General features: G+C 48.5%; 1 protein-coding gene across 1 annotated transcript in view; it reads left to right on the top strand.

Moving 5' to 3' along the window:
• The window catches only part of LOC144172652 (E3 SUMO-protein ligase RanBP2-like), a 104,569-nt gene extending 81,475 nt beyond the window's left edge, over positions 1 to 23,094 (top strand). Inside the window, exons 2-4 of the mRNA XM_077701291.1 lie at positions 2,656 to 2,722; positions 7,654 to 7,857; positions 22,897 to 23,094. Of these exons, the coding sequence (XP_077557417.1) occupies positions 2,692 to 2,722; positions 7,654 to 7,857; positions 22,897 to 23,054 (393 nt within the window). The 5' untranslated portion in view covers positions 2,656 to 2,691 and the 3' untranslated portion in view covers positions 23,055 to 23,094. The remainder of the gene's footprint in view (positions 1 to 2,655; positions 2,723 to 7,653; positions 7,858 to 22,896) is intronic.
• Positions 23,095 to 23,496: the final 402 nt, after the last annotated feature.

Genomic DNA, 23,496 nt, shown 5'->3' with positions numbered 1-23,496 from the left:
CCGACTCCTTGGTGGCGATCCGCGTTTTACGCCTAGTATACAGCAATTGCACTGTCAAGGGACATCCGATCCCTACACGCACGTATTCCTGCTCTCTCCGGCTGTTGTGGGTTCGGCGGATTACGCTTCCCGCTCACATTGCAGCGGAAAGAGCTAGTCACAATACGTATATTCCTAGGCCGCTGCAAATGCTGACCAGCGGTCCTCTAGAATACTTTCCCCAAGGGAAAGAATATTTGTACCGCTCGGTATGTGCCCTCATCCCACCGTGTGGAACGAACCTCCCCAGGAGAGTTGCTCAATGGGAAGAAGTTTTTCTGCGCAGACTTCGCGTTGGAGTCGCTTTTTCAGTTGCAGGGACCCGGCCGTGGCCACCACGCTATCATGCAACGTTTGTGTGAAGGAAAGTTTGACATCCACCTAAATGCAGCCATAAGGCTACAAAGGAAAGCTATACAGCTTTCTCAGAAACTTCGCAGTTGAAGAAAAATTCGTCCTGGTCCAGGATTTGAACCCGGGACCACTGCTTAACCGGAGCAGTCGCTCTACCAACTGAGCTAACCAGGAGGCTAGTCGTTAGTAGCGCGAAAGCGAATTGATCAACAACTCGAAGTGAAGGACAGGGTTAATCGACCAGATTTAGGGGAAATCCCCAAGGTGGAGTAAGTTTCTGTGAAGGAAAGTTTGACATCCACCTAAATGCAGCCATACGGCAACGTTTGATGACACGTGCCCCTTCTGCACAGCTCCTACTGAACAAGATGATTCCAGTCATCTATTATGGGCGCGTCCTTCACTAGACTCAGCGAGAGTCGACAGCTTGGAGGCACATGCCTCCAGGCTGAAAAACCCCGAGACCTTCAGCGGTCGCTCTGCGCCCCCTACCACCGTTCCCCTCTTACCTTCCTCCTCCAGACGGGTGCCGATCTGTACCTGTAAATATGTTATTTGTATGCCGATGGGCATATTACCGCAAATAAAAACATATAAATGTCTCATTTACTGACCGACCGACCGACCGACCGGCCGGCCGGCCGGCTGGCTGGCTGGCTGGCTGGCTGGCTGGCACATGACCCGCTCATTCATACGTCCTTCGGTTGCGGCATGAACAACGTCAGGTGCGATCACGAATTGCCTGCTGTTTCACTGAAGCCGGCTACCACAGAAACGGGAGGATTTCGGCTTCCTTGTAGATCGTAAACGTGTTAATGCATAGTGAAGAAAACAAATCCCCAAAACTGCTTAAGAATCCAATAGTCATGCTAGGCCCAATACAAAAAGCGGGGTCTTCCCATGAACCCCAACGACGACATGGCTCACGAGGCGCAGTTTCCTTTCTAGCATACTTACTAAGAAACTTTATGGTTTAAGACCTGGATTGCAGCCGATCTGCTTCTTCTTCGGTGCCACAATTACTTTTACTCCATGACTGTGGCTAAAATTGTGAGCTTCCTTCATTTTTGTGAAAGCGATACTTAATCATTGGACGTCGCCTTCGAGGGGCGGACGCTATGACGTGTATTTCTCCTTCCGAGCAATTGGTGCCACGAGTACGGCGAACGCTGCAGTTTTTTTTTCGGGTCAATCTTGTGCCATCTCCACAGGTGGGTACGGTTTCCTTGACAGACGTGCACAAGGGATGCTGGGCGGTCATCGCGAGGTGCACGCACGAGCGTAGATATTTTCTTGGTTTGGTTATATGCCGGGCGCTCACAGCGAGGCCCGCGCTCACGTGCGCGCGCTCGGCAGTTTCTTGGTATTTTGAACTGCCTACATGAAACAGTATGATTTCCTCAACAGCATACGGTTAACAGCACTGCCGGGACTCAAACCAAGCCTTTCGCTACAAAACCCATCATACTGCACCTAGGCTATCGATGGCGAACAAATGAGTTCTTTTAGCCATTCATCAAAAGAACGAGTGTCCTAAGCCAACCATAAGATGGCGCCGGGAGCGCGCAGGAAGCTCTGGCTTGTACTTAGAGAGAAACAGAATGTTTCTTTACAGCATCAGTACCTTGGTATGGCCAACAGGAAGATTTGCGACATATTTGAGATTTGTTCCAGTGTGAGATCGTTTTGAATGCTAATCACTATTCTCATAAAAACATTAGCCCCTTCTTTCCTTCTTTAATGCGGAAATTTTCTTACGTGTCCAAATCTGGCCCTGTTTGTAACGCGTGACACGATGCTGCCCGTGGGAATAATATACATATGCATAATGCGCTATTCCTTAAAAAACCGTAGTTCCTTCTGTAATCACAAAGTTTTTTATGAAAAGATCCTTTAGTAAAATGCCCTAAGGTCTAGGTTCTCCGAGGCAAACACACATAGCGAAATGCGCGAGAACGAACCTCTGAAATAATGCTTACGCACGATCTGACAATTGCATTCGGTATATATTTCCGATAATTTTCTCTCTAAGCTATGTTATGCTCACGATCTTCCCCTAGGTCAGAGTAGGTTGCTTTGTTCTGCGCACATAGCCCATGCTGGTACTTATCTTTTTCACTGGAGGAATTATTATAAGTATCATCATCAGGAGAGTGGCGCGCTCTCCTCGTGAATTTTGCGCTCGAGAGAAACCCTCCGCGTTGGCATTTTGACTCCTTCGAGGGCCTCCTGTGAAAGTTGAAGCCCATCTTTTGTCCGCAGCGCATCAACCGGGCTCAGGTGCAACGCAGCTACGCAATGGGAAACAGTCCATCGCAGGAAGCACGCGGTAAGTTGGTTTAATGCTACCCCTACCGACCCTCTCTCCGATTCGTTCTAAAAGGCCCCGCTGCCGCCCATATTTTACGTTGTTCTAGGTTGCGGAAGGTATGCCCCCCTAGGTAACATCGTTTCAGGCTGGGCCACTCGGCTATTCGTGCTTTGTTGTCACAAGTAGTTACCACACCGTTTCACTTCTCGGCCTTACCGCTCATCGTACACAAGTTCTTTTCTGTCATGTGACGGGGCCCATTCGAATCGTCTTTGTACGGCTTTCAGAAAACGTTGCGCGTTCATGATCCTTCTTAGTGTGTCCACCGTCTTGCTCTGTAGGGACATGCATTGGTCCTGAGAAATGAGACGCCATTATTTCCCGTCGCACTCGCGTCGTACTTTCAGAAAAAGTGTGCCATAAATGACACGGTATTTCATTTCCCGCTGGTAAATCATGTAATCATAGGTGTTTAATTACTTCACAGTTAGAAATAAACAACAACTGCTCAGGTACGGGGGCGGAGGCCCGTCGAACACTAACATTCCGCTGGGGTGACATGGGATGTCGTGGCATCATCTCACACCAGTGCTAAGAAACTAAATTCCCAACCACAAGGGCGCAATATCAGCGTACCGGCGCATCCCCCATTGCAAGTAACCCCATTCTGGCCGCGGTAACAACGACGGCCACATAGCGACCTTGACATAACGCCAATGTACCGGCTTACATAAGCCTGCCTTCACCAATTCTTATCACCGAATTGCATCCGAAGAAACAACGATGACAGCAGGATTGATATTTCTAAACGACTAACCGCTTTCAACCTGGGCATACATGGGCAAGGAATACATTGCACCCAGTTCTGCTACCGACTCCGCCGGTCAACCAGCCGTCCACTTCAAACACTCAAGGGGGACTTTCTAGCGCGGTGCGCGCAAGATCAGTGCTCGGATATCCGGTTTGCACAAACTTAGGCGTAAGAAGCGCGTAGAAATGCATTCGGCGCACGGCGGAGTACGCCCATTTTACGCCGAACCACGTCGATGTGCGAGTATGTCGTGTATCCGTCCATGTGGCTGGACCGTTACTCGAAATACTCACTGCCACTCTGTATGCCAGCAGTGCTTTTCAGTGGTGGGTTTTTTAGCTTACGGAAATAAGGTTATTATTTTAGAGGTTTTCGCGGGATTGCAAACGAGCGGTAATACACTACTGGTTACAAACCCATATAAACGCGCCACTGTATACAGTGTTGTAACTTTATCTATTATAATCATTTCTTGCGGAACCACAATTACTTTACCTCGCAGCATTCACCTAGAAATTCGTTAAAAATGTTTTGTAACGCCGCTTTCCTGGAGCCGATTTCACTTGCCCCATTTTTGATGCACAGAAGATGGAGACAGTGACGCGGCATGGGATGGCCGGATGTTAGACCTATAACGGTCACGTTAGAGGTGAACGCCGTCAGCCGTTACCAGCAGCTCCACGTACAGTGAGCACAAATTTGGGCATGATGTCGTGCTAATGAACATTGAGTTTGACTTTGCTTGTCACCCGTAATGCTAAACTTCAAGATTACTAAACATCAAGCCAGAACCAAGGAAGATGGGCAAAACGTCAACCAGTCAGATTTAACGTCGTGAACCGGAAACTAGTGGAAAAAAGTGCTCATTGTACGTCAACGTGTGGGTCACTATTGATGTCGTAGGCCTGAACTCCAGATGTCAAATCTTGGCCGGTGCATACCCGACAGCTTTCTAGCAAAGTCATACCTACCCACTCAGTAACACGTACACGCCTAGTGCGGTGTTGAACTGAATGCGTCATAAGCTTGTTTTATGCGCCACCATACCCGAATCAACCAATTTATTCACTCAATTGCGTGGCGTGCAAGACCTTGGAGGGGTGGTCACCAGAAATTTGTACTCGTCGTCTGCATGTTGTATGCGTGCTACATCCACACAAAACAGCATATATCCGCTAAGGAATACTCGCCTATCACTATAAACTTCTTTACACCCTTTTGGCCAAAAAGGCTTAAGTAAGAGAGACAAAAGCATGTTGGAGTCCATTTCAGTTTCTTTCTTGAATCTCAATACTCTTTATCAATAGCTCCACTTCCTCTTTGGGGGAAAAACGGGTGTTGATCAACTTCTACACCCTTGTTTTTGGTAGGGTGTTGAAAGGGTATAGAAAAGGGGCTCAGCTGTTATTTAAGGCCATGCATTCATGTACAATTGCACCGCGAAGTAAAAGACATCCCCTCATACTCTGCTCATCACGCCGAAAGAAATGTTGAAGCGAAAAAAAATTGTTCGTCTACAATGATCGCTCGTTTGCTCATACGGTGCCTCTCATGGCACTAGTTTAGCTTTGGCACGTGAAACGTCAATGTGAACCTCTAAAACTAAAAGGACAATTTGGTTATGTATTCTGCTTTCAAACTCTACTCCGTGGTTGGCACACAAAACGGCCACCAATTTTTTAAAGCAAAGCTTTCTACCTCTACCCCCCAAGGGTTCTTTCGCGACCGTTGGTGTCACCAGAAAACTCCAGCGAACAAATAAAAGAATTTACTGGCACCGCCGGGAATCGAACTTGGAACTAACAGCCTAACAAAGCGAGAGCCCGTTGTCTTACCGATTCAGCTACGAGCCCACGCGAGCACGGGAAGACTAATGGTGTACTCACCAAGCACATCTACGGGTTTACCCCCTGCCTTCTCGTTGAATGCCACGTGAAAGCGTCACACGACCACTCACGCCCGTCTAGCGGCCATGTGCGCACTTTGCTCATGTGCTAAGAGTTACAAAAATTAAAGGAAGCTCACACCAATCCAAGGAACCTCACTTTTAGTACGCCAATGTGCTAAAGCCTGTGGCCTCCAGTGTTCACGTAAAAAATCACAGCTCCTTGTCGTCCGCCCTCATGCCAAATCAAGGAATACATTCAAATTCTCCTTGATGACCAGGCCATCACTCCAAACCCCAGCATCAAGATCCTGGGCCTACATTTCCAGGCCAACACCAAGAGTGACGTCTCCTTGCAGCGCCTCAAAAACAGCATTAATCTAATCACACACATGATCAGGCGAGTTGCCACCAAGAAGCGAGGCCTAACAGAATCCGGTACCTTTCGATTAATTGAAGCTTTTCTCCTCTTGAGAGTTACTTACGACAAACCCCGATCTTCTTCTCGACGAGGAAGACATTGAGATGCTTTATACAATGATTAGAAAGGCGGTTGAGGAGGCCATTGGTCTTCTCATGAGTGCGTCCACACTGAGGCTGCTTAGCACGGGCTCCACAACACGGTGGAAGAGCTGATAGAAGGCTATCTTTCTAACCAGAAGGTCCGACTCAGAACTGCGGTGGGTAACCGCATGCTTCGCCAGATTGGCTGGGCAGCCCAGAATGTCACTCCGCTTGACGTACTGCCAGACTCTTGGCGACTAAAACTAAAGATGCTCCCTTTGCTTAGAATATGAACCCCTCACACGACGAGCGTCAATGAAAAGCACGGTCTCAAGCGCTAAACACCACCCTCGGTGAGGCTCATGCAGTTATCTACACAGACTTCAACTAACATCGAGGGCAGCAACACGCCATCATCGTCGATACCTCCAGAACCAACATCCTTGTGTTTACCTCGCTTAGGACCCAACAAATGACGGAAGCAGAAGAGGCAGCCATCACCTTGGCTCTCACTCAACCAGGGGTTCGGAGGGTAGTCACCGATTCCCAGTAAGCCTACTGGAATTACCAGTCGGGTTGGGTGTCCTGACCTGCACTTTGCGTGCTAAAAAACCACTCCCCAAACGGTTCCATTCAGCTCATCTGGACACCGCCTCAGGCATCAATGGAGGGCAACAAATACGCCCACCCAACTAGCCTGCGCTTTTACCTCCCGTGCTATGGAGCTGCACGAGGACAGTCACCCGCTGGTCACGTCCAGGGAGATAATCCAGCATTATCGCCTTCTGAGACAGACCGTACCTTCGCCTTACCCTGACCTTTCCAGAGAACCCTACGGCTCATACAATCCGGGCTCCTTCCCACAGCCTACGCGTCTACACGTAATGCATCCGAATCGCTACGACGCTGAATGTAAACTTTTCTCAGAAGTAGGAATACTCCGCCCCGTAATCGGGGTGTGCGACTTTAGCCCTGAGCACCCTCCTCTCTTTCCGTCAACTACCCAACAAGAGCAATGGGAGATGCTGCTGTCCAGGCCCTCTCTACCTACCCAGCTTCAGCGGGTGGACAGAACACAGGCCGCGCGGACTGCATATGGGCTTCACAGAAGAAGGAATCACTCCCCAAGGCTGCACTCTGGGCCGTTCAGAAATCTAAACAGAAGTATTTCTTCCTCCTCCTTCTCAGCCGCAAGTCTCGTCGCCTCCGTCCGCGGCGCAGAGACGGAGAAGTCAGATCGTCTAACACCGGGTTGGCGCTTACTTTTATTTTATAAAAAGTTTCCACTCTTTCTACACCAATACAACTCAACCAAATACCGTTCATGCATCATGCATTGATTTAACCTTACCAAGAATATCTCTTTGAAGTTACAAATGGTGTGGTTAAGTGCATTTCACTTCTCTCTGGGTTTACTATTTGTAGAGCGATGTGATTGATTTTAAGTGACGTCGCATGAGTAATCGTTATTGGTGCCGTTTACAGCTTTGCTTTCCAACCACATTCACGGGGTGGATTGGCGCGATTTTTTTGATTGACAGTACTTTTTGAGCAATACGGGTCAGCCAAACATTGCCGTATGCACAACATTGAGGGCCTACGAACTCATCTCCTTACAACATTTTCCCCTCATGTTTTCACTGTGCTACCACACCTCTGGGTGAGCGGGTCACGCGTTCGTCGAGGAAGGGGGCTTTGTGGTGTGTATATGCGGATCCATATCTCTTCTAATGCGGGAATCACATGCAGGTGTCGACGACTTGACGGCCAGTGACGACAACCAGTTGGAGCCCGTGGCGGCCTTGGGCGACTCTGTAGGGGCGCGCACCGATTCGGAGAGCGAGGAGCTGCCTTTCTGCCACTGGGCCAATCTGCCCCTGTTCGGTGGCTGCAGCAAGCAGTGGAGAGATCCGGCCATGGGCGAGATCAAGACCCTCGAGCACAAGCGCCCCTGTGAGCGCCGTCCATATCACTTCACTTACTCCTGTAATGCAAGCTTATCTGCAGATTTAGCGTCTGCCTCTGTTTCGGCAAGATATCAGTTGCGGGGACCCGCGTAGTGCCGCGTGTGAAGTATGTAGCCTGCGCCTTTTCACTATTTCGTTGACTGCTCTGTTATTGCCAGTGCCCACGTTTATTAAGGAATAATGAGTTACTGCTACCGTGATTTCTTTCATTGTTTGAAATTTACCTTGAAGCAAGCTACGCTTTTCCAAATCAGTGCACCAGATTGTCTGAGTTGGGGTTTAACGGTAAAATGTCAACTCGAGAACTGGTATGGTCCACATTGTTTCGTTCTAACACAAAAAAAAACTTAGAAAAAGAGGTCATTTAATTACTAATGGGCTGGGATACTGTGCCTCTGTCCCATGTCTTGCTAGGTGTCTCAGTTTTTGAATCTTAAAAGAAACAATTCACCTGTGCCATAAGTCCACTCCTTTTCCGACATAGCTACAAGTTAGTGGAACTTTTCCGCAAGAGCCGCTGTATTTGAAAATAAGTTAATAGAAAACTTTCCTTGGTTATTTTTTTGCAATGTAAAAACCAACTGTTGGGTAATCCTTCACGAGTTTTAGTGTCATAGCTCATTATCACATGAGGAAAGCCGTTCTCTTAACATTTGAGCTCTATTTCCCAAAACCCGAAAAAGAGTGAGATGACAGAGCATTGTAGAAAAAGGTGTAGGGGTACGACGTAAACTTTGTGATGGCAGCAACACGTTTTTCCGGTATCTAGGTTAAACCAGAGCAGAATGCATCACGATTCTTTTTTTTTTTTTGTTTCATCATGGCTTAACATTGCAAAAGCTGTTTACTCCGTTCTCAGGATCTATACTCTCTCGTCTGCTAGTAACCGGCAGGTGGGACGGTGGAAGTTGGCTTCAACAATTGTAATGTTGCGAAAGCAGACTTGAACAATTTAGTTTACAAGACGGCAGCAACGTATCTGTTTCGAAGGGAAAATGCGGATTCTTCCTTATTGAGTAGTAGTTAATAAAAAGGCCCCTTGGATCAATACACCTTCCCTACGCTGGTAATGGTGCAAGATCCGATTCAGATCCGAGGCTCACGAGATAGAAGAAACTATACTAGGAAGGGTACCTGGTACTGAAAATAACTGTTCCTAAAACAGTATTTTTCCACCGCTGTGAAGCTCTCAGCCATAGCCGTCGTACTCGCTTAACACTAATCTCCCGAAACACAGTCCCCAGTAGCCGGCCAGGCTCAGGCCAAGAAGGCAGTCCTGTCAGTAATGCAGCGGATTGTGCGAATAAAACAGTCAAACCCGAATAGGACGATCCCGGACAGAGCGAATTATGCTACATATCGAACAAAATCAAATCCGTTACGAAGATGCATGCTAAACATATTCCTTATAACGATGTTCAAACCGGATATATCGAACTCGGTGCGCCTACAATTGCCACCGAAATGCATGGGGTCTCGGAGCGATAACTGAGATGTGGAGACTCGCATGGAGCGACGTGACGCCCGACAAATTCCGTAACTGTTACCGACGCACGGGATTTACGACGGAGTAAATCCACTCACCCAATATTGCTTCGATATTGAAGGATATGGACTTGAAGTGGTGCTAACGATGTCTCCGTCAAAATGTAGGTGAAAACTAAAATTAGCGCTCTTTAGGGAAGTAAGCACTTAAGGTGGAAAATAGCTGTATTGCATGCAAAAAATGCATAGTTCTGTGTAAGGTAATAGCATACTTTATCTGTTCGTTTCTGTGTGTGGGATTGGCAGCGGGGGTCCGTATATTGCGAACTCGTAACAAAAAAATTCGTTATAGACGGATTCGGCTATATCGAACTATTGGATATATCGAAATAATCGTGGCGCATATTAGAGTTCGCTATAACCAGGTTTGACTGTATCCGTAATCGATGAGTCTCGTGCTCAATTCGTATCTGCCAATGTTTAACACTGCCAACGTTGCATATTAACACTAACACTGCCTGCCCAAGTTTAATGCTACCACTTTTTTGAAAAGTTTATCGAGACCATTTATTGCGGCCCATGAAAAGAAGTGGCCAGCAGCCAATACATCTGTAAGGACGTCATTCTAGCGCCCAGGAAACGCTACAACTCGGGAAAGAGGGAAAATCTTTTTAGTAGGTTTCCAATGTTTCTGCTGGGCATAGAGCAGTAATGTTTGGCTGAACTACATTGTAATATTTCCTAGGCACTGGATGTGGTTGCTGATAATGTTCTGAAAGGGTTGAAGATTTTTAAAAGTTGAAGAAATTGTTGCAGGATCCGTTTAAACACACTTGCTGTAGTAGGCACTACTTAAAAAAAAGAGGCTGCAGGCGCGAATCACAGAACACCGCACCCCGCGTGAGGTGTCTTTTCTATTTAGCGTTCATTTGACCGCAGCTGCAAACCATTCCATATTGGCGGTCTAGGTGCCTGCTTATGAACGAAGTCCTGTAGGCAGAATATGGCCAGGAGATCATCCTATAGGTGGCGCCGCTTAAGTTAGGTGGCGCCATGGTCAAATTTCATTAGAGGGGAAACAAACGACAAAAATGCATGGGTTTCTATAGGACACTAGAAGGTCAAACGAGATTCCTTTAATGTACGCGGAAATTATGCGCAATGGGGCAGTGGAAATCTACGAAATACACATCAGGCATCAGCCTGCATTGCTTTCCGCAGCTAGGAACCCAACGGAAGTTCTGGATATCAAAGCGGAAATTTTGAAGGAACGTTGGACTCGGTCTGTCGCAGGGTGTTCCAGGCGCATCTCAGACGTAAACGATAATAACACCGCAGAAATCGCCCCAGACACGGAAAGCCGACCCAAACGGCTTTACAATCATTCGCGGTGGTGAAAAGACAGTGACTTTTTAAAAGAACAGCTGTTCCTTCGGACAATTTACCCGTGGTGAACACGACAAGCCGCTGAAAGTTGCAAGTTTTTCGAGAATTCCCATTGAACGTTGCGACTTACCGGGCACAAAAGAAGTTTGGCTCTAGGTCACTTTTGATGAACGCTGTGTGTACTTAGTAAGTTCCATACCTACGAATTGAGTCGCCAGTCAGCGCGGCAATTTATAAGGCCCCGCTTGCGAAGACGATTGATACCCCATAGTCCACGCTACGCCGAAATGAAACTTGAACATGCTAAAAGCTGCTCTGACAATATTTTGTTTTTCTAGCAACCTTCACTTCAAAACAACGCTCGCGAGAGTGATCTAAAAACACGTTCATTTTATTAAAAACTCGCACAAGTAACATCAGGGCCGGTCACCTGCAACGCTCACGCCGCAGGCCACCGTTAAAACAAACAAGCTGATGTTTCCAGAATGAAAGCGCTGATAAAGAAATGCCAGCATGCGGCTCCGTGAACGAAAAACAACAAAGAAGTAAAGGCAGCACCCGCCTTCATTTAGTTAGGAACGCTCGTTGGGTTGGTTCTTACGAAAGTAAGCGAAACATCAAACCACCACGCCGGAACGCACACCGATCAACGAACGCCCGCGCAGCTCCTCTGCCGTGGTTTGAACCGTGGCGATACCGACCGGAGCGGGCGGAAACTATAATGGCAAACTGTTCGCATGGCGACGCAGTGAAACATCCCCCTCGCGAGGGGCACGATCAAATGCAGAGCATTTCCGGGGGCGCACGACGTTAAGTAGTCTGCGTTACGTTAATGTTGTTGCACTTGTGGCAACTGCTGACGAGAGAGCTCGTCAGCAGTAATTTGACTGAGTCAAGGATATAAGGCGCGTTCGTATACCTCCCTCTCTGTGTCGGCTTTGTGGCGCAGTGGGTAGAGCACCATGTACATTGCGTTCCGCCCGCAGGGTCGAGGGATCGAAACCAGGCGCCGGATAGTGTTTTTTTTTTTTTATATAGTGTAGGGGGAGGGGTGCGGGCTACGACTACGGACGCCTACGGACGTCAACGCGGGTGACATCGTGAGTTACTGAAATGCTCTGCATTTAAAAAGAGCATAGCACAATAACACAGAACGATTTCTTTTTAATTTTGCACCTGTTGCGCAACAGTCAGGATAGCGGTACTTACAGGTAGCAACGCTAAACACGCTCCTAGCGCGGGCGACCCGTAATAATAGACCCTATGCAAAAGTGCCGCCATCTACCGGAAGAAAAACGAAACGAGTACGCGACTCCATGTTGGGGGCCGGCGGTCGCGGGATCGCTTGGTACGGAGCGTGTGAGGGGCTTTCTCGACTTAGCGATCCTTTTATATTCCGATTTAAGCACAGCAAAATGAGCGACGAGTGATTTGTGGGCGACTTCGTAAATACACATTATGCATCGAAAAAGAAGTCGGGGAGGCACCGGCAGGGAAGCTGTTGGAAGCTGTCGCGTTTCTTCTTCCCTTTTTTTTTTTTTTACTTTGAGAACGCAAACATTGAAAGTACACCCGTGTTGGTTCGCGTCCTTCGGGTTTCTCAGGAGGTAATATATAATTTCTGAAATGCTCCGAAACTTGCGGGCTGTCCTGAGGTTGAAATGAGGGAGGGGACACACACGATGATGCTATACACTCAGGATCCTCTAGGACGCAGAGGAAACCTGCAAAAGAAACAAAAACACTTAAAATAAATTGCATACCTGACATTTTTTAACAGCGGAGCTGTTGTAACTGGACGTAATGTGTAGCGCATAACGTCTGTGGCGTGTAAACGTTAAACATTTCCAATAAATTATCAATAAATTGCCAATGAATAATAAATTATTAATAAATTGCCGAGCGCTGGTGAGCGCGTGCCTCGCGGCGACCGCCGAGCGTCCCCAGCAGACGCGAAGGATTTGGCAAAAAAAAAAAAAAAAAAAACGCGAGAACCTTAAAGAGCGAGAAAATGCTGAGCGCTCGTGAACGCGTGCCTCGCGGCCACCGCTGAGCGTCCTTTGGTCGCGCCGTGGACAACAAAGCTGGGCGCACACTACCGCTTAAAAAATTCCGCTCGAAAAATTTGATCTTGGGAAAATAGGTTACGGTCGAACAGCAGGCGACAAGTGGTAAATGACCGATACACAGAATTACTACGTACGTTACTTGCACTACTCGAGCCGCTACGTGAAAGTTGCAACTCTCGCGAATCCCTTATTTCCTGGAACGTTTGGCAAGCGAAAGATTGCGTAGTACTTCTATAAAAGCCTACCGAACGTCCAAAATAAAAAAAAACGCGGGGGCGCAAAGCACGAACGGCAGGCTCAAGCCTCTACCCGCACGATAAAGTACGAGCCGACCGATGCAGTGCGCCTTAACTACCATCAGGGAGGAGTGCTCCGCGGCAAATACAGGGCTAGAAAATAGGTCACTTTGGGACCTTTTTAGTCATGCACATATTATTCGTTTCATGACTATGCGTGCGATCTAGCTATAATATTACTGCGCGAAGGGAAGTCGACACCCGCAAGCGACTTCACGCTGCCCTCGAGTCATGGTTCCGTTGAGAAATAAAAAAAGAGATGTGTACGTTATTTCTGTGGTCGTCCTCGTATCATCTTTGTGCACAGCAAGTTACACGGCAGTATTTGGGCATCTTGGACAACGATAAATGCCGATGTGCGCGTCGCTAACTCCGGGCTGTCATGTGTACAGCGGTATCCGGAGATCCGGGAATCCCCCAACATGGCGGAAGCGCACGCGGTTCCCGCAAGAGGGCGCCAGTTTTTGCATAAGGTCTATAGGCAGCGCTACACGTACCACACACTCTGTTGTGAGAGTTGGTATCCAATGGTCGTCGCACAGAGAGCCGGCAGCGCATATAAGACGGGCGAGCGGACACGCAGACAGTGATGGACCGAGCACAGATAATTGAAGGAAAACCACGACATGTACACAGCGTAGAGTTTCATAACTCTATGGGACACACTGCACACCGACACAGACGAGCTAGATCAACGAGCGATAAACGAACATTTTCCGCGCAGCCTTAGAACGTCGAGAAAACCACTACGCTTGAAACAGACGCTGCCGCCGGCACACCAATACTCATGGGTCTAAACAATCACGCCACCCGTGGCTGTCTGCAAATGCCTAAAATGAACGACAAGTTGACGTTGAGGCAGGGAACGATACGGAGGGGGAATCTGGCCGCCGCCTCCACCACCTCCCTCTATTCTTTCACCCAGCACTCTGCTGGTATTGGGTGGTCGGAATCAATACAAACACACCAAAATGCGGGAGGTCACTGCTCTTTTTGTTCCCCTCTCCTGAACGACAGCATGCGAAGAAAGCGCGGGCAGCCGTTTGGGCAGTTCGGTGGCTCTTATATCCGCGCGCGATTAGCGAACTTCTTTCATGCGTATATAAACAGGTCAGTGTCGCCGTATTTGCACGTGTATAGTGTGCGAAAGTCTGTGAAGGTATTATAACTCTGCCGCCTTCAGCGTGTACTGGGAGGTACTATGTTCAGTGAAGGAGACGAAATTCTGCACCTGTCGGGGTACCAGTACAACGAAGCGAATTCAGTTTCTTACCAGACAGGAATTTCCTTCGAACGCCGAGAACTAAACAACGTTGGACACTTCGCTCCTCTTTCTTCTTTTAGTTACTTTTATCGTGCAACAGTTGTACGGATCATAGCCATGGTAAGAATGACTGAGTGTGGCAGTTCTCGTAGAGGGACGCCAGAAAGTTAGGTAAGTGGGGTTTTAGTTCGGACAAAACCCTGTAAAACAAGTGCAAAATTCTCGGGAAATGTGTACAGTTTGAGTAATTCTTTCAGATCAACATACACTCAAAAGTGCTTTCTAGCATTGGATAAATGGGTAAATATTGTTCTCGAGAAATATAAGGTACGTCTTCGGCCATGTGAAAAAGCCTGTGTTGTCTGCTTTGTTTCCCCTCTATTCAGTTTCGCGTTGGCGCCGCTAGGGGCGCCACTCTAAAATCTCCTCCCCAGATCGACAACCTTTTTTGCTCATAGAAAAAAAATTCTCCAGCATTTCCCCGAGGGGGAGAATGTGAAAGTGCGAATGCACGAGTTGAATTTGCGCGGTTCGGTAATGTTCGCGAAAGAGAGATCACACACACACACACAACTACAAAGAAAGAAAGATGCATTTATTCACAGACACCTATTTGTGTTGTCGTTGTACTTGATTGCTAGAGCGGATCTCAGCTTTGAAATTTCGTGTCAGTACTCCTTTAAGCGGGTGCATTAGCCCTTCTCACGCCCGATTCTTGGCCAATCCCCCACGTGGGTATGTGCCATGTCAGCGGCCAGGCAGCGCGCGCCCATCTCCCCCCGTTGCCAAGGAAGACGAGGAGATTCCTGGCCAATCCCCACGTGGGTATGTGCCATGTCAGCGGCCAGGCAGCGCGCGCCCGTCTCCCCCCGTTGCCAAGGAAGACGAGGAGCCGCGCACCCGCAGCTGTTGCTATGCGGACGGCGGCGGACGCTTCAGGCTCGCTTAAGAAGTGCATTCGCACTTAAAAGTATCTTCTTCCTCCTCCTGTAGTTCTGATTAGGAAGTTGCAGAGCAAACTCATGTGGACCACGCGAAATCCATACGAAGTTCAGCGTGAGAGCGCGCCACACGTGATGTGAATAGGGCGAATACCCTCTGAGCTTCGCATCACCACGTAAACGAATTGCCTATTTCCTGAACAAAAAATGCTTATGGAGACAATCCAGTTCTTCCACTTCGCAGGGCGTCCGTTACCCGAAAAACACAGAAGTTCCAGTTCTAGGCACATCTGACGCTAACATGTCTGTATACCTCCGAGTTCTTCCGTTGCTGGCAAAAACTGCACGCTTACTTTCGTCAGCTGAGGCGTGTACATAGAGTGCTCGCAATGCAATGTAAAAAAGTTGCAGCAACCTACGTTTATCTGAAGATGTACGACGCTATAGAGTTACTTCGACGCAGAAGGAGCGTTTTGGAGCGGGGTTACTGTGTTTACGATTTCGGTTTTCCAAACGCTTAAGGTTAGCCAAGACAGCAAGACTAGCCTCAACGGTTTTAAATCGCCGCGAAACGGGAAATTCAGAGACCATCTACGCTTGTGTGGCTTAAGACCTGAGCATGAAATGTTGCGGCTGCTTTGTACTTGTCAGTTTCAGGGTAAGGGCAGCACTGAAATTTTTCAAAGCGCTTATTCCCTCCTGCCGTTCCTGGCCTAACGTTTTGGCTTTGCTTAGAAAGAAATAAAAAGAGAATGCCCTTGTGTAGTAAGACACTTGGGCAGAAGGTGGCCCAAAGTCCAGAGCCGCAGATGCAGCAGTGTGTTGCATGCCCCCTCATTCAGCTCACGCTGATCGTCACGCGAATATCTGGTTCAACATGCCACCCATTTGTGCCCAAAAGTGGAATATGTAATGTTTGAGTTGCTTCCCCTGAGCATACGCTTGGACATGGCTAGGTGGCACGGAAGATAGTGAACGTTTTTAAAGAAAAGCTTTTTACCTCTACCCCGCAAGGATTCTTTCGCGACCGTTGGTGTCAACAGAAAACTCCCGCGAACAAATAAAAGAAATTACTGGCAACGGCAGAACTCGAACCTGGAACTAATAGAGTAAGAAAGCGAGAGCCCGTTGTACTACCGATTTAGCTACGAACCCACGCGGAGACGGGAAAGACAGGTGGTGCACTCACCAAGCACATCTACGGGTTTACCCCCTGCATTCTCGCAAAATGCCTCGTGATAGCGTCACGCGAACTTTCGCACCGCTGTGCGCTCCGCCCACGACACGTCTAGCGGCGCTGCACGCGCCTTGTGCATGTGCTAGTAGTTAGAAAAATTAAACGAAGCTCACACCAGCTCATGGCATCCCACTTCTAGTACGCCAATGTGCTAAAGCCCGCGGCCTTCAGTGTTCACGTAAAAAAATCACAGCTCCTTCTCGTCCGCCCTCGCACCAAATGGCACATCAAGGAAAACATTCAAATACGGCTTGATGGCCAGACCATCACTCTAAGCCCAAGCATCACCATCCTAGGCCTACATCTCGAGGCCAACACCAAGACTGACGCATTTTTGCAGCGCCTCAAACAGAAGATCAATCAAATCATACACATGATCAGGTGAGTTGCCACCAAAGAAGCCTCAAGGAATCCAATACATTTCGGTTATATCAAGATTTTGTCCTCGCGAGAATCACCTAAGTCAACACCTGTCTTCTTCTCGGCAAGGAGGACATCAAGATGCTTTATATAATGATTAAAAGAGCGGTTCAGCACGGCATTGATCTTTCCATGAGTGCGTCCCTAGAGAGGCTGCTTAGCACGGGGCTCCACAACACGGTGGAAGAGCTGATAGAGGGCCATCTTTGTAACCAGAAGCTCCGAATGAGCAGAACTGCGGCGGGTCCCCGCATCCTGCACCATATTGGCTGGGCAGCACACAATGTCACTCCGCTTGATGTACTCCCGGGCGCTTGGCGACAAGAACTAAAGATGCTCCCTTTGGTCGAGGGAAGCAGTACGCCATCATCGTGGCTACGTCCAGAAGCAACCTCCTTGAGTGTGCCTCACTCAACACTCAAGACATCACGGCAGCAGAAGAGGCAGCCACCGTCTTCGCTCTCACTGAACCGGGGATAGGAAGGTAGCCACCGATTCCCAACAAGCCTACCAGGATTACTTGTCGGGTTCGGTGTCCCGACCTGCACTGCGTGTGCTAAAATCCACTTTTCAAACGGTTCCATTCATCTCATCTGGACACCCGCTCAGGCTTCCATGGAGGGAAATGAATACGCCCGCCAACAAGCCTGCGCTTTTACCCCCCTGCTATAGAGGTGCACGAGGACAGAACCCCGTTTGTCTGGTTTAGGGACATAACCCAGCATTATCGCCTTCAGAGACAGACCCTAACTTGGCATTACCCTAACCTTTCCAGAGAACAACAAACTGCCCTACGGCTCATACAATCCGTCTGCTTCCCCCACCCGACGCGTCTTCACTTAATGCACCCGAATCGCTACGATGCTGACTGTAAATTTTGGTCAGCAGAAAGAATACTTCGCCACATAATGTGGGTGTGTGACTTTACCCCTGATCACCCTCCTCTTTTTCCGTCGACTACCCAACAAGAGCAATAGGAGATACTGCTGTCCAGCCCCTTTCTGCCTACAGAACTTCAGCTGGTGGACAGAGCACAAGCGGCGCGACCATGGGCTCCACTGAAGAAGGAACTCTTGGTCATTCAGAAATCTCATTAGAAGTATTTCCTCCTCCATCTTCTCCTTTTCCTTCTCCTTCGTCTTTGCCGCCAACAGGGACGGAGAAGTGAGATCGTCTAACACCGGGTTTGAGCTTCCTTTAATTTTATTAAAAAAAGAGTTTCCATTCATGCGATACACCAATACAACTCCACGGAACACCGTTCATGCATCGTACATTGATTGAATTTTCCTGAGAATATCTCTTCAGAGTAATAAAGGTGTGGTTAACTGCATTCCACTTCTCTCTCATTTCACAGCTTGTAGTGCGACGTGAGTGAATTTTAGTGACGTCGCATAGATAACTGTTGTGGGTGCCGTTTACCGCTTTGCTTTCTAACCACATTAACGGGGTGGATTGGCGCGATTTTAAAGCAAAGCGTTATACTGCTACCCCCCAAGGGATCTTTCGCGACCGTTGGTGTCAATAGAAAACTCCCGCGAACAAATAAAAGAATTCACTGGCACCGCCAGGAATCGAACCTGCAACTAATAGCGCAACAACCCGTGAGCCCGTTGTCTTACCGACTTAGCTACGAGCCCACGAGGAGGCGGGGAAGACAGGTGGTGGACTCTCCAAGCACATCCACAGGTTTACCCCCTGCATTCTCGCAAAATGCCTCGTGATGGCGTCATGCGACCTCACGCGCCGCTGTGCGCTCCGTCCACGGCACGTCTAGTAACCCTGTGAGCGCCTTGCGCGTGTGCTAGGAGTTACAAAAATAAGGAAGCTCACACCAACGCATGACATCTCACTTCTAGTAAGCCAATGTGCTAAAGCCTGTGGCCTCCCGTGTTCATGTAATAAATCACAGCTGCTTGTCGTCCGCCCTCACGCCAAACGACACATCTAGGAAAACATTGAAACACTCCTTGATTGCCAGGCCATCCCTCCAAGCCCCAGCATCAAGATGCTGGGCCTACATCACCAGGCCAACACCAAGATTGACGTGTCGATGCAGCGCCTCAAACACAGCAACATCAAATCATACAGACGATCAGGCGAGTTGCCACCAAGAAGCGAGGCCTCAAGGAATCCGACACCTATCGATTATTTCAAGCATTTGTCCCCTCAAGAACCACTTACGTCAACCCCCTGTCTTCTTCTCGGCAAGGAGGGTATAAAGATGCTTTACATGATTAGAAAGGCCATTGAGCAGGCCATTGGTCTTCCCCTGAGCGCGTCGACGGAGAGGCTGCTTAGCACGGCGATCCACAACACTGTGGAAGAGCTGATAGAGGGCCATCTTTCTAACCAGAAGCTCCGAATGAGCAGAACAGCGGTGAGTCGCCGCATCCTTCACCAGATTGGCTGGGCAGCACAGAATGTCACTCCGCTTGATGTACTCCGGATATTTTGGCGGGAAGAAGAAAAGATTCTCCCTTTGCTTTGATATATGAACCCCTCACAGGAGGAGGGTCGCCTACAAGCACGGCCTCAAGCACTCAAGACCACCCTTTGTGGAGATCATGCACTTATCTCCACTTACGCCTCCCAACATCGAGGGCAGTTGTACGCCATAATCGTGGCTACCTCCAGAAGCAACCTCTTTTGTGCATGCGTTACTCAAGAGCCAAGACATGATGGCAGCAGAAGAGGCAGCCATCGCCTTGGCTCTCAGTCAACCAGGGGTTCGGAAGGTAGTAACCGATTGCCAAAAAGCCCACCGGAATTACCAGTCGGGTTGGGTGTCCGACGTGCATTGCGTATGCTAAAAACCCACTTCCCAAACGCTTCCATTCAGTTCATCTGGACTCCCGCTCACGCTACCATGAAGGGCAGCGAATACGCCCACCAACAAGCCTGCGCTTTTACCAGCGATGCTATTGAGCTGCACGAGAACATTCACCCGCTTGTCTCGTTCAGGGACATGACCCAGCATTATCGCCTTCAGAGACCGAGCCTACCTTTGCATCACCCTGACCTTTCAAGAGAAAAAGAAACTACCTTAGGGCACATACAATACGGCTCGTTCCCGCACCCGACGCGTCTTCACTTAATGCACCCGAATCGCAACGACGCTATATGTAAATATTGCTCAGAAGTATGATCACTCCGCCACATAATCGGTGTGTGCGACATTAGCCCTGAGAACCCCCCTCTCTTTCCGTCAACTACTGAACAAGAGAAATGGAAGATACTGCTGTCCAGCCCCTCTCTGCCTACCAGTCTTCAGTTGGTGGACAGAGCACAGGCGGCGCGGACTGCATATGGGCTCCAGTGAAGAAAGAACCACTCCACTACGCGGCACTCTGGGCCGTTTCGAAATCTGAATACAAGTTCTTCCTTCTCCACCTCCTTCTTCTTCTTGTCCTCCTCCGTCGTCTTGGCCGCCGATCTCGTCGCCTCCGTCCGCGGCGGCAGAGATGGAGAAGTTAGATCGTCTAACAGCGTGTTTGGGCTTCCTTTAATTTTATAATAAAGTTTCCACGCATGTTCTACACCAATAGAACTCATCCAACCAGCGTTCACGCTTCATCATTGATTTAACCTTAGGCATAATATCGTTTTAAGTTATATAAAGGGTGTGGTTTAGTGAATTTCACTTGTCGCTTGTTTCACTATTTGTTGAGTGACGTGAATGAATTTAAGGGACATCGCATGGGTAATCATTGTGGGTGCCGTTTACAGCTTTGCTTTCCAACCACATTGACAGGTTGGATTGGCGCAAATTTTTTCATTCAGAATAGTTTTCAATGAACGTCAGATCTTTCCTACCAAACGGCTTCGCCCATCTACATTTGCGAATATATAGAGTGGTTCCTATCCTGCGCCGAGTTTGCCATTCTTGGGCCTTGAGCGCCCGTTGTGGCATGCAAAGGATCGTGTTCGCATGGAAACAGCAGACCTTTTACGTATTCTGGGGGGAGGACAGTGTGGAAGCCGAGGTCGCACGGAGCAGGGTAAGTTAGCGTGCTTCTCGGAAAGGAACCTCGATTCCTTCCAGACCCTGGCGTCCCTGGGTCCATGTGATTTGAACTTCTTTCATTGGGTATGGAGCATCTTCCCGAAGCGTTTGGGTGTTCGGTCTGTAATCATATTTGAAATTCTGTATTCAGATTCTATAAATATACCTACCCTTCTTCGTTAGTTTGATTGCCAAGAGGATGGCTCCAATTTCCGCTTCCACCCTTCCAGTGTGTGTGGGTGTGTGTGTGTGTGTGTGTGCGGGGGGGAACGGGCGCGCGATCACAAAGGTTGCCGAATAGTCCAGTTCGGAAATTGTTGCCTCAGTACTTTTATACATTCCAGCGTCAGTGTATACTATGCAAAGTTTTGGTACTTTGATCGAAGGAATTGAATCCTAGCTTCCCAGCTGTCCTTGTGTAGGTTTGGAGCCATGGTTCTGGTTGGGAAGATTTTTTATGAGGAGTCGCTGGATCAGTGACCTCTCCATAATAGTAGTCAGTATCTTTTCCGAGGCGATGCTTAACTTGCATACGATAGCCTGCCTCGGCTTTTTTTCTTAGCCGCCTTCTTGCGCTGGGGCAGTAGTGTTCCTGGTGTTTTCAAAGCTGTTGTAAAGATCCAATTTGAGGACATTTTCTTCGACCTGGAAAACTACGATGTTTAGGGCTACCTTATGTGCTTCCCTAGGGGTAGCGTTAACATTTCGTCTTCTTTGCTGTGCTAAAGTGTGTGGTAGGGCAGGCTGTACGATGTCCGGATCACAATGAGTTGCAGGGTCAATCTTATCATTTCTTATCTCATTCCTGCCGTTCCCCTGGTAAGACATTTTCCAATGTGGTCCAATTCGTTAAAGATTTTGTTTTCTTGACGGTTGTGAGAATGGCTCGGCCGCTTCTCAATAGGGCCATGACGAGGATCCTTGCGTGAGAGTTCTCTGGGATGACATACTTAAATATGTTTGTGTGGTTTCTTTTATCCTGATCGTCTGGTGGCATCCCTGATTTCCCCGATACACCTTGCAGCGGTGCATGGTAGAGCAGCGGAAAATTCGAGACGTAAGTTAAAATTTTGCGTAATTAAGCGCATTATACTGAATTTTAATTTAAATGGGAGAATTTTTGTTCGTTTCTGCTCGTAATCTAGACATTCCTCGATTTTCGCGACACTAGCGCTAATAGTCTGTCCTCCTTATTATTTAGGCAAAACGGCGTTGATGCCGCCATTGTTTACGATGGGGGATCTGCTTTGGCGTGATCGCACTTGCCGCAACGGCTCTTGACCGTCTGCCGAGCATCGTATAACTAGCCGGAAGTTTGTTAACTGGTTAACAAACTTCCCTGCGCTGGCGCGGCGCATTCTTAAATCGGGTTTCTTTTGTTTCATCTCGGCCGTACTATTGTTGTCCGCCATTCCACATTTCTGCTGGTGCTGCGCATATTTTAGTTTAACGCGAGCCTTCGCATGTGCCTTCCTAAGTTGAAGCTTCCGCTTCGCAGGGGTGTCGTATTTCCGCGGACGCTTGATGACCACGGCTGATAGCGGACAACTAATAGCCTCGGCAAAATCGAAAAATTAGGCTAGTTACGCTTGGCATTAAAAAAAAAAATCTGCTGCTCTGGCGGTTTCGCTATTAAGCTAAGCTCTATTTGTGTGATCTCCCGCAAACTATGCACGCAAACCACTGGAGCGAACAGCAGCATCTCTCACCGCTCTTTAGTTGACACACGTGGCATCATCAAGAGAGCACACAAGTATTTTAGCGTTAATGCACTCATTAGAGGAAATTCTTACGTGGGCAGAATAAGGCTGTGGCTATAGTCATAATACATGCGCGCCTCGTTGTCACATTTGGGACCCTTTTTTTATTGTCAGCCTATGTACGGGGTTCCCGTTCTCTTCTAATGCGGAGACTCCTGCAGGTGCGGATGGCCAGTTGGCGTCTCGTCAGGGCATTGACTTTCCGCCCGCATCCTCCCTCCCGGACTCGGTGGAGGAGCGCTCCGTCGCCGAGACCGCGGTGCTGAAATTGGGCAACATGTCCCAGCCACCCCTGTTCAACATCCGCGCCAAACAGTAGTGCTGCGGAGCATAGTGCACATCAAGAACTTCAAATCGCAGACGGGCCTGTGTGAGCAATCTCCCCGTTACTGTGGCTGTTGCGATAATGCGAACTGATGCTGCGATTTGTGGCTCCGGAATGGTTTTCCGCAATATTTATACTACAGCTACACCCGCACCATGCCAAGTATGATTTGCAGTGCCCATTTCAGAATTGCAATAACTACTCCTTTACTTGCACTTGCCTCTTTTGCGGGTATATCGCGGCCTATCGTCTTCCATTTTTTCTTGCATTGTTGCAGCCTTACTTTACACCATGCTTAGCTTTTCCAAGCCAGTGAACGTCATGTGTTTTTCGCGGACCGATTATTTTGGGCCTTACAAATTTAAGATGATACTCACAACTTGTGGCCGCCTAAAGGGGCCACAAATACAAGCTACAAGTTTCATGGAATAAGCAT

The sequence above is a fragment of the Haemaphysalis longicornis genome, unplaced genomic scaffold (genome assembly GCF_048455015.1).
Source record: "Haemaphysalis longicornis isolate Haplotype H1 unplaced genomic scaffold, Haemaphysalis longicornis Haplotype H1 scaffold_25, whole genome shotgun sequence".
Taxonomy (NCBI): domain Eukaryota; kingdom Metazoa; phylum Arthropoda; class Arachnida; order Ixodida; family Ixodidae; genus Haemaphysalis; species Haemaphysalis longicornis.
The sequence above is the reverse complement of the archived record's forward strand: the minus strand, read 5'-3'. Positions and strand labels throughout refer to the sequence as shown.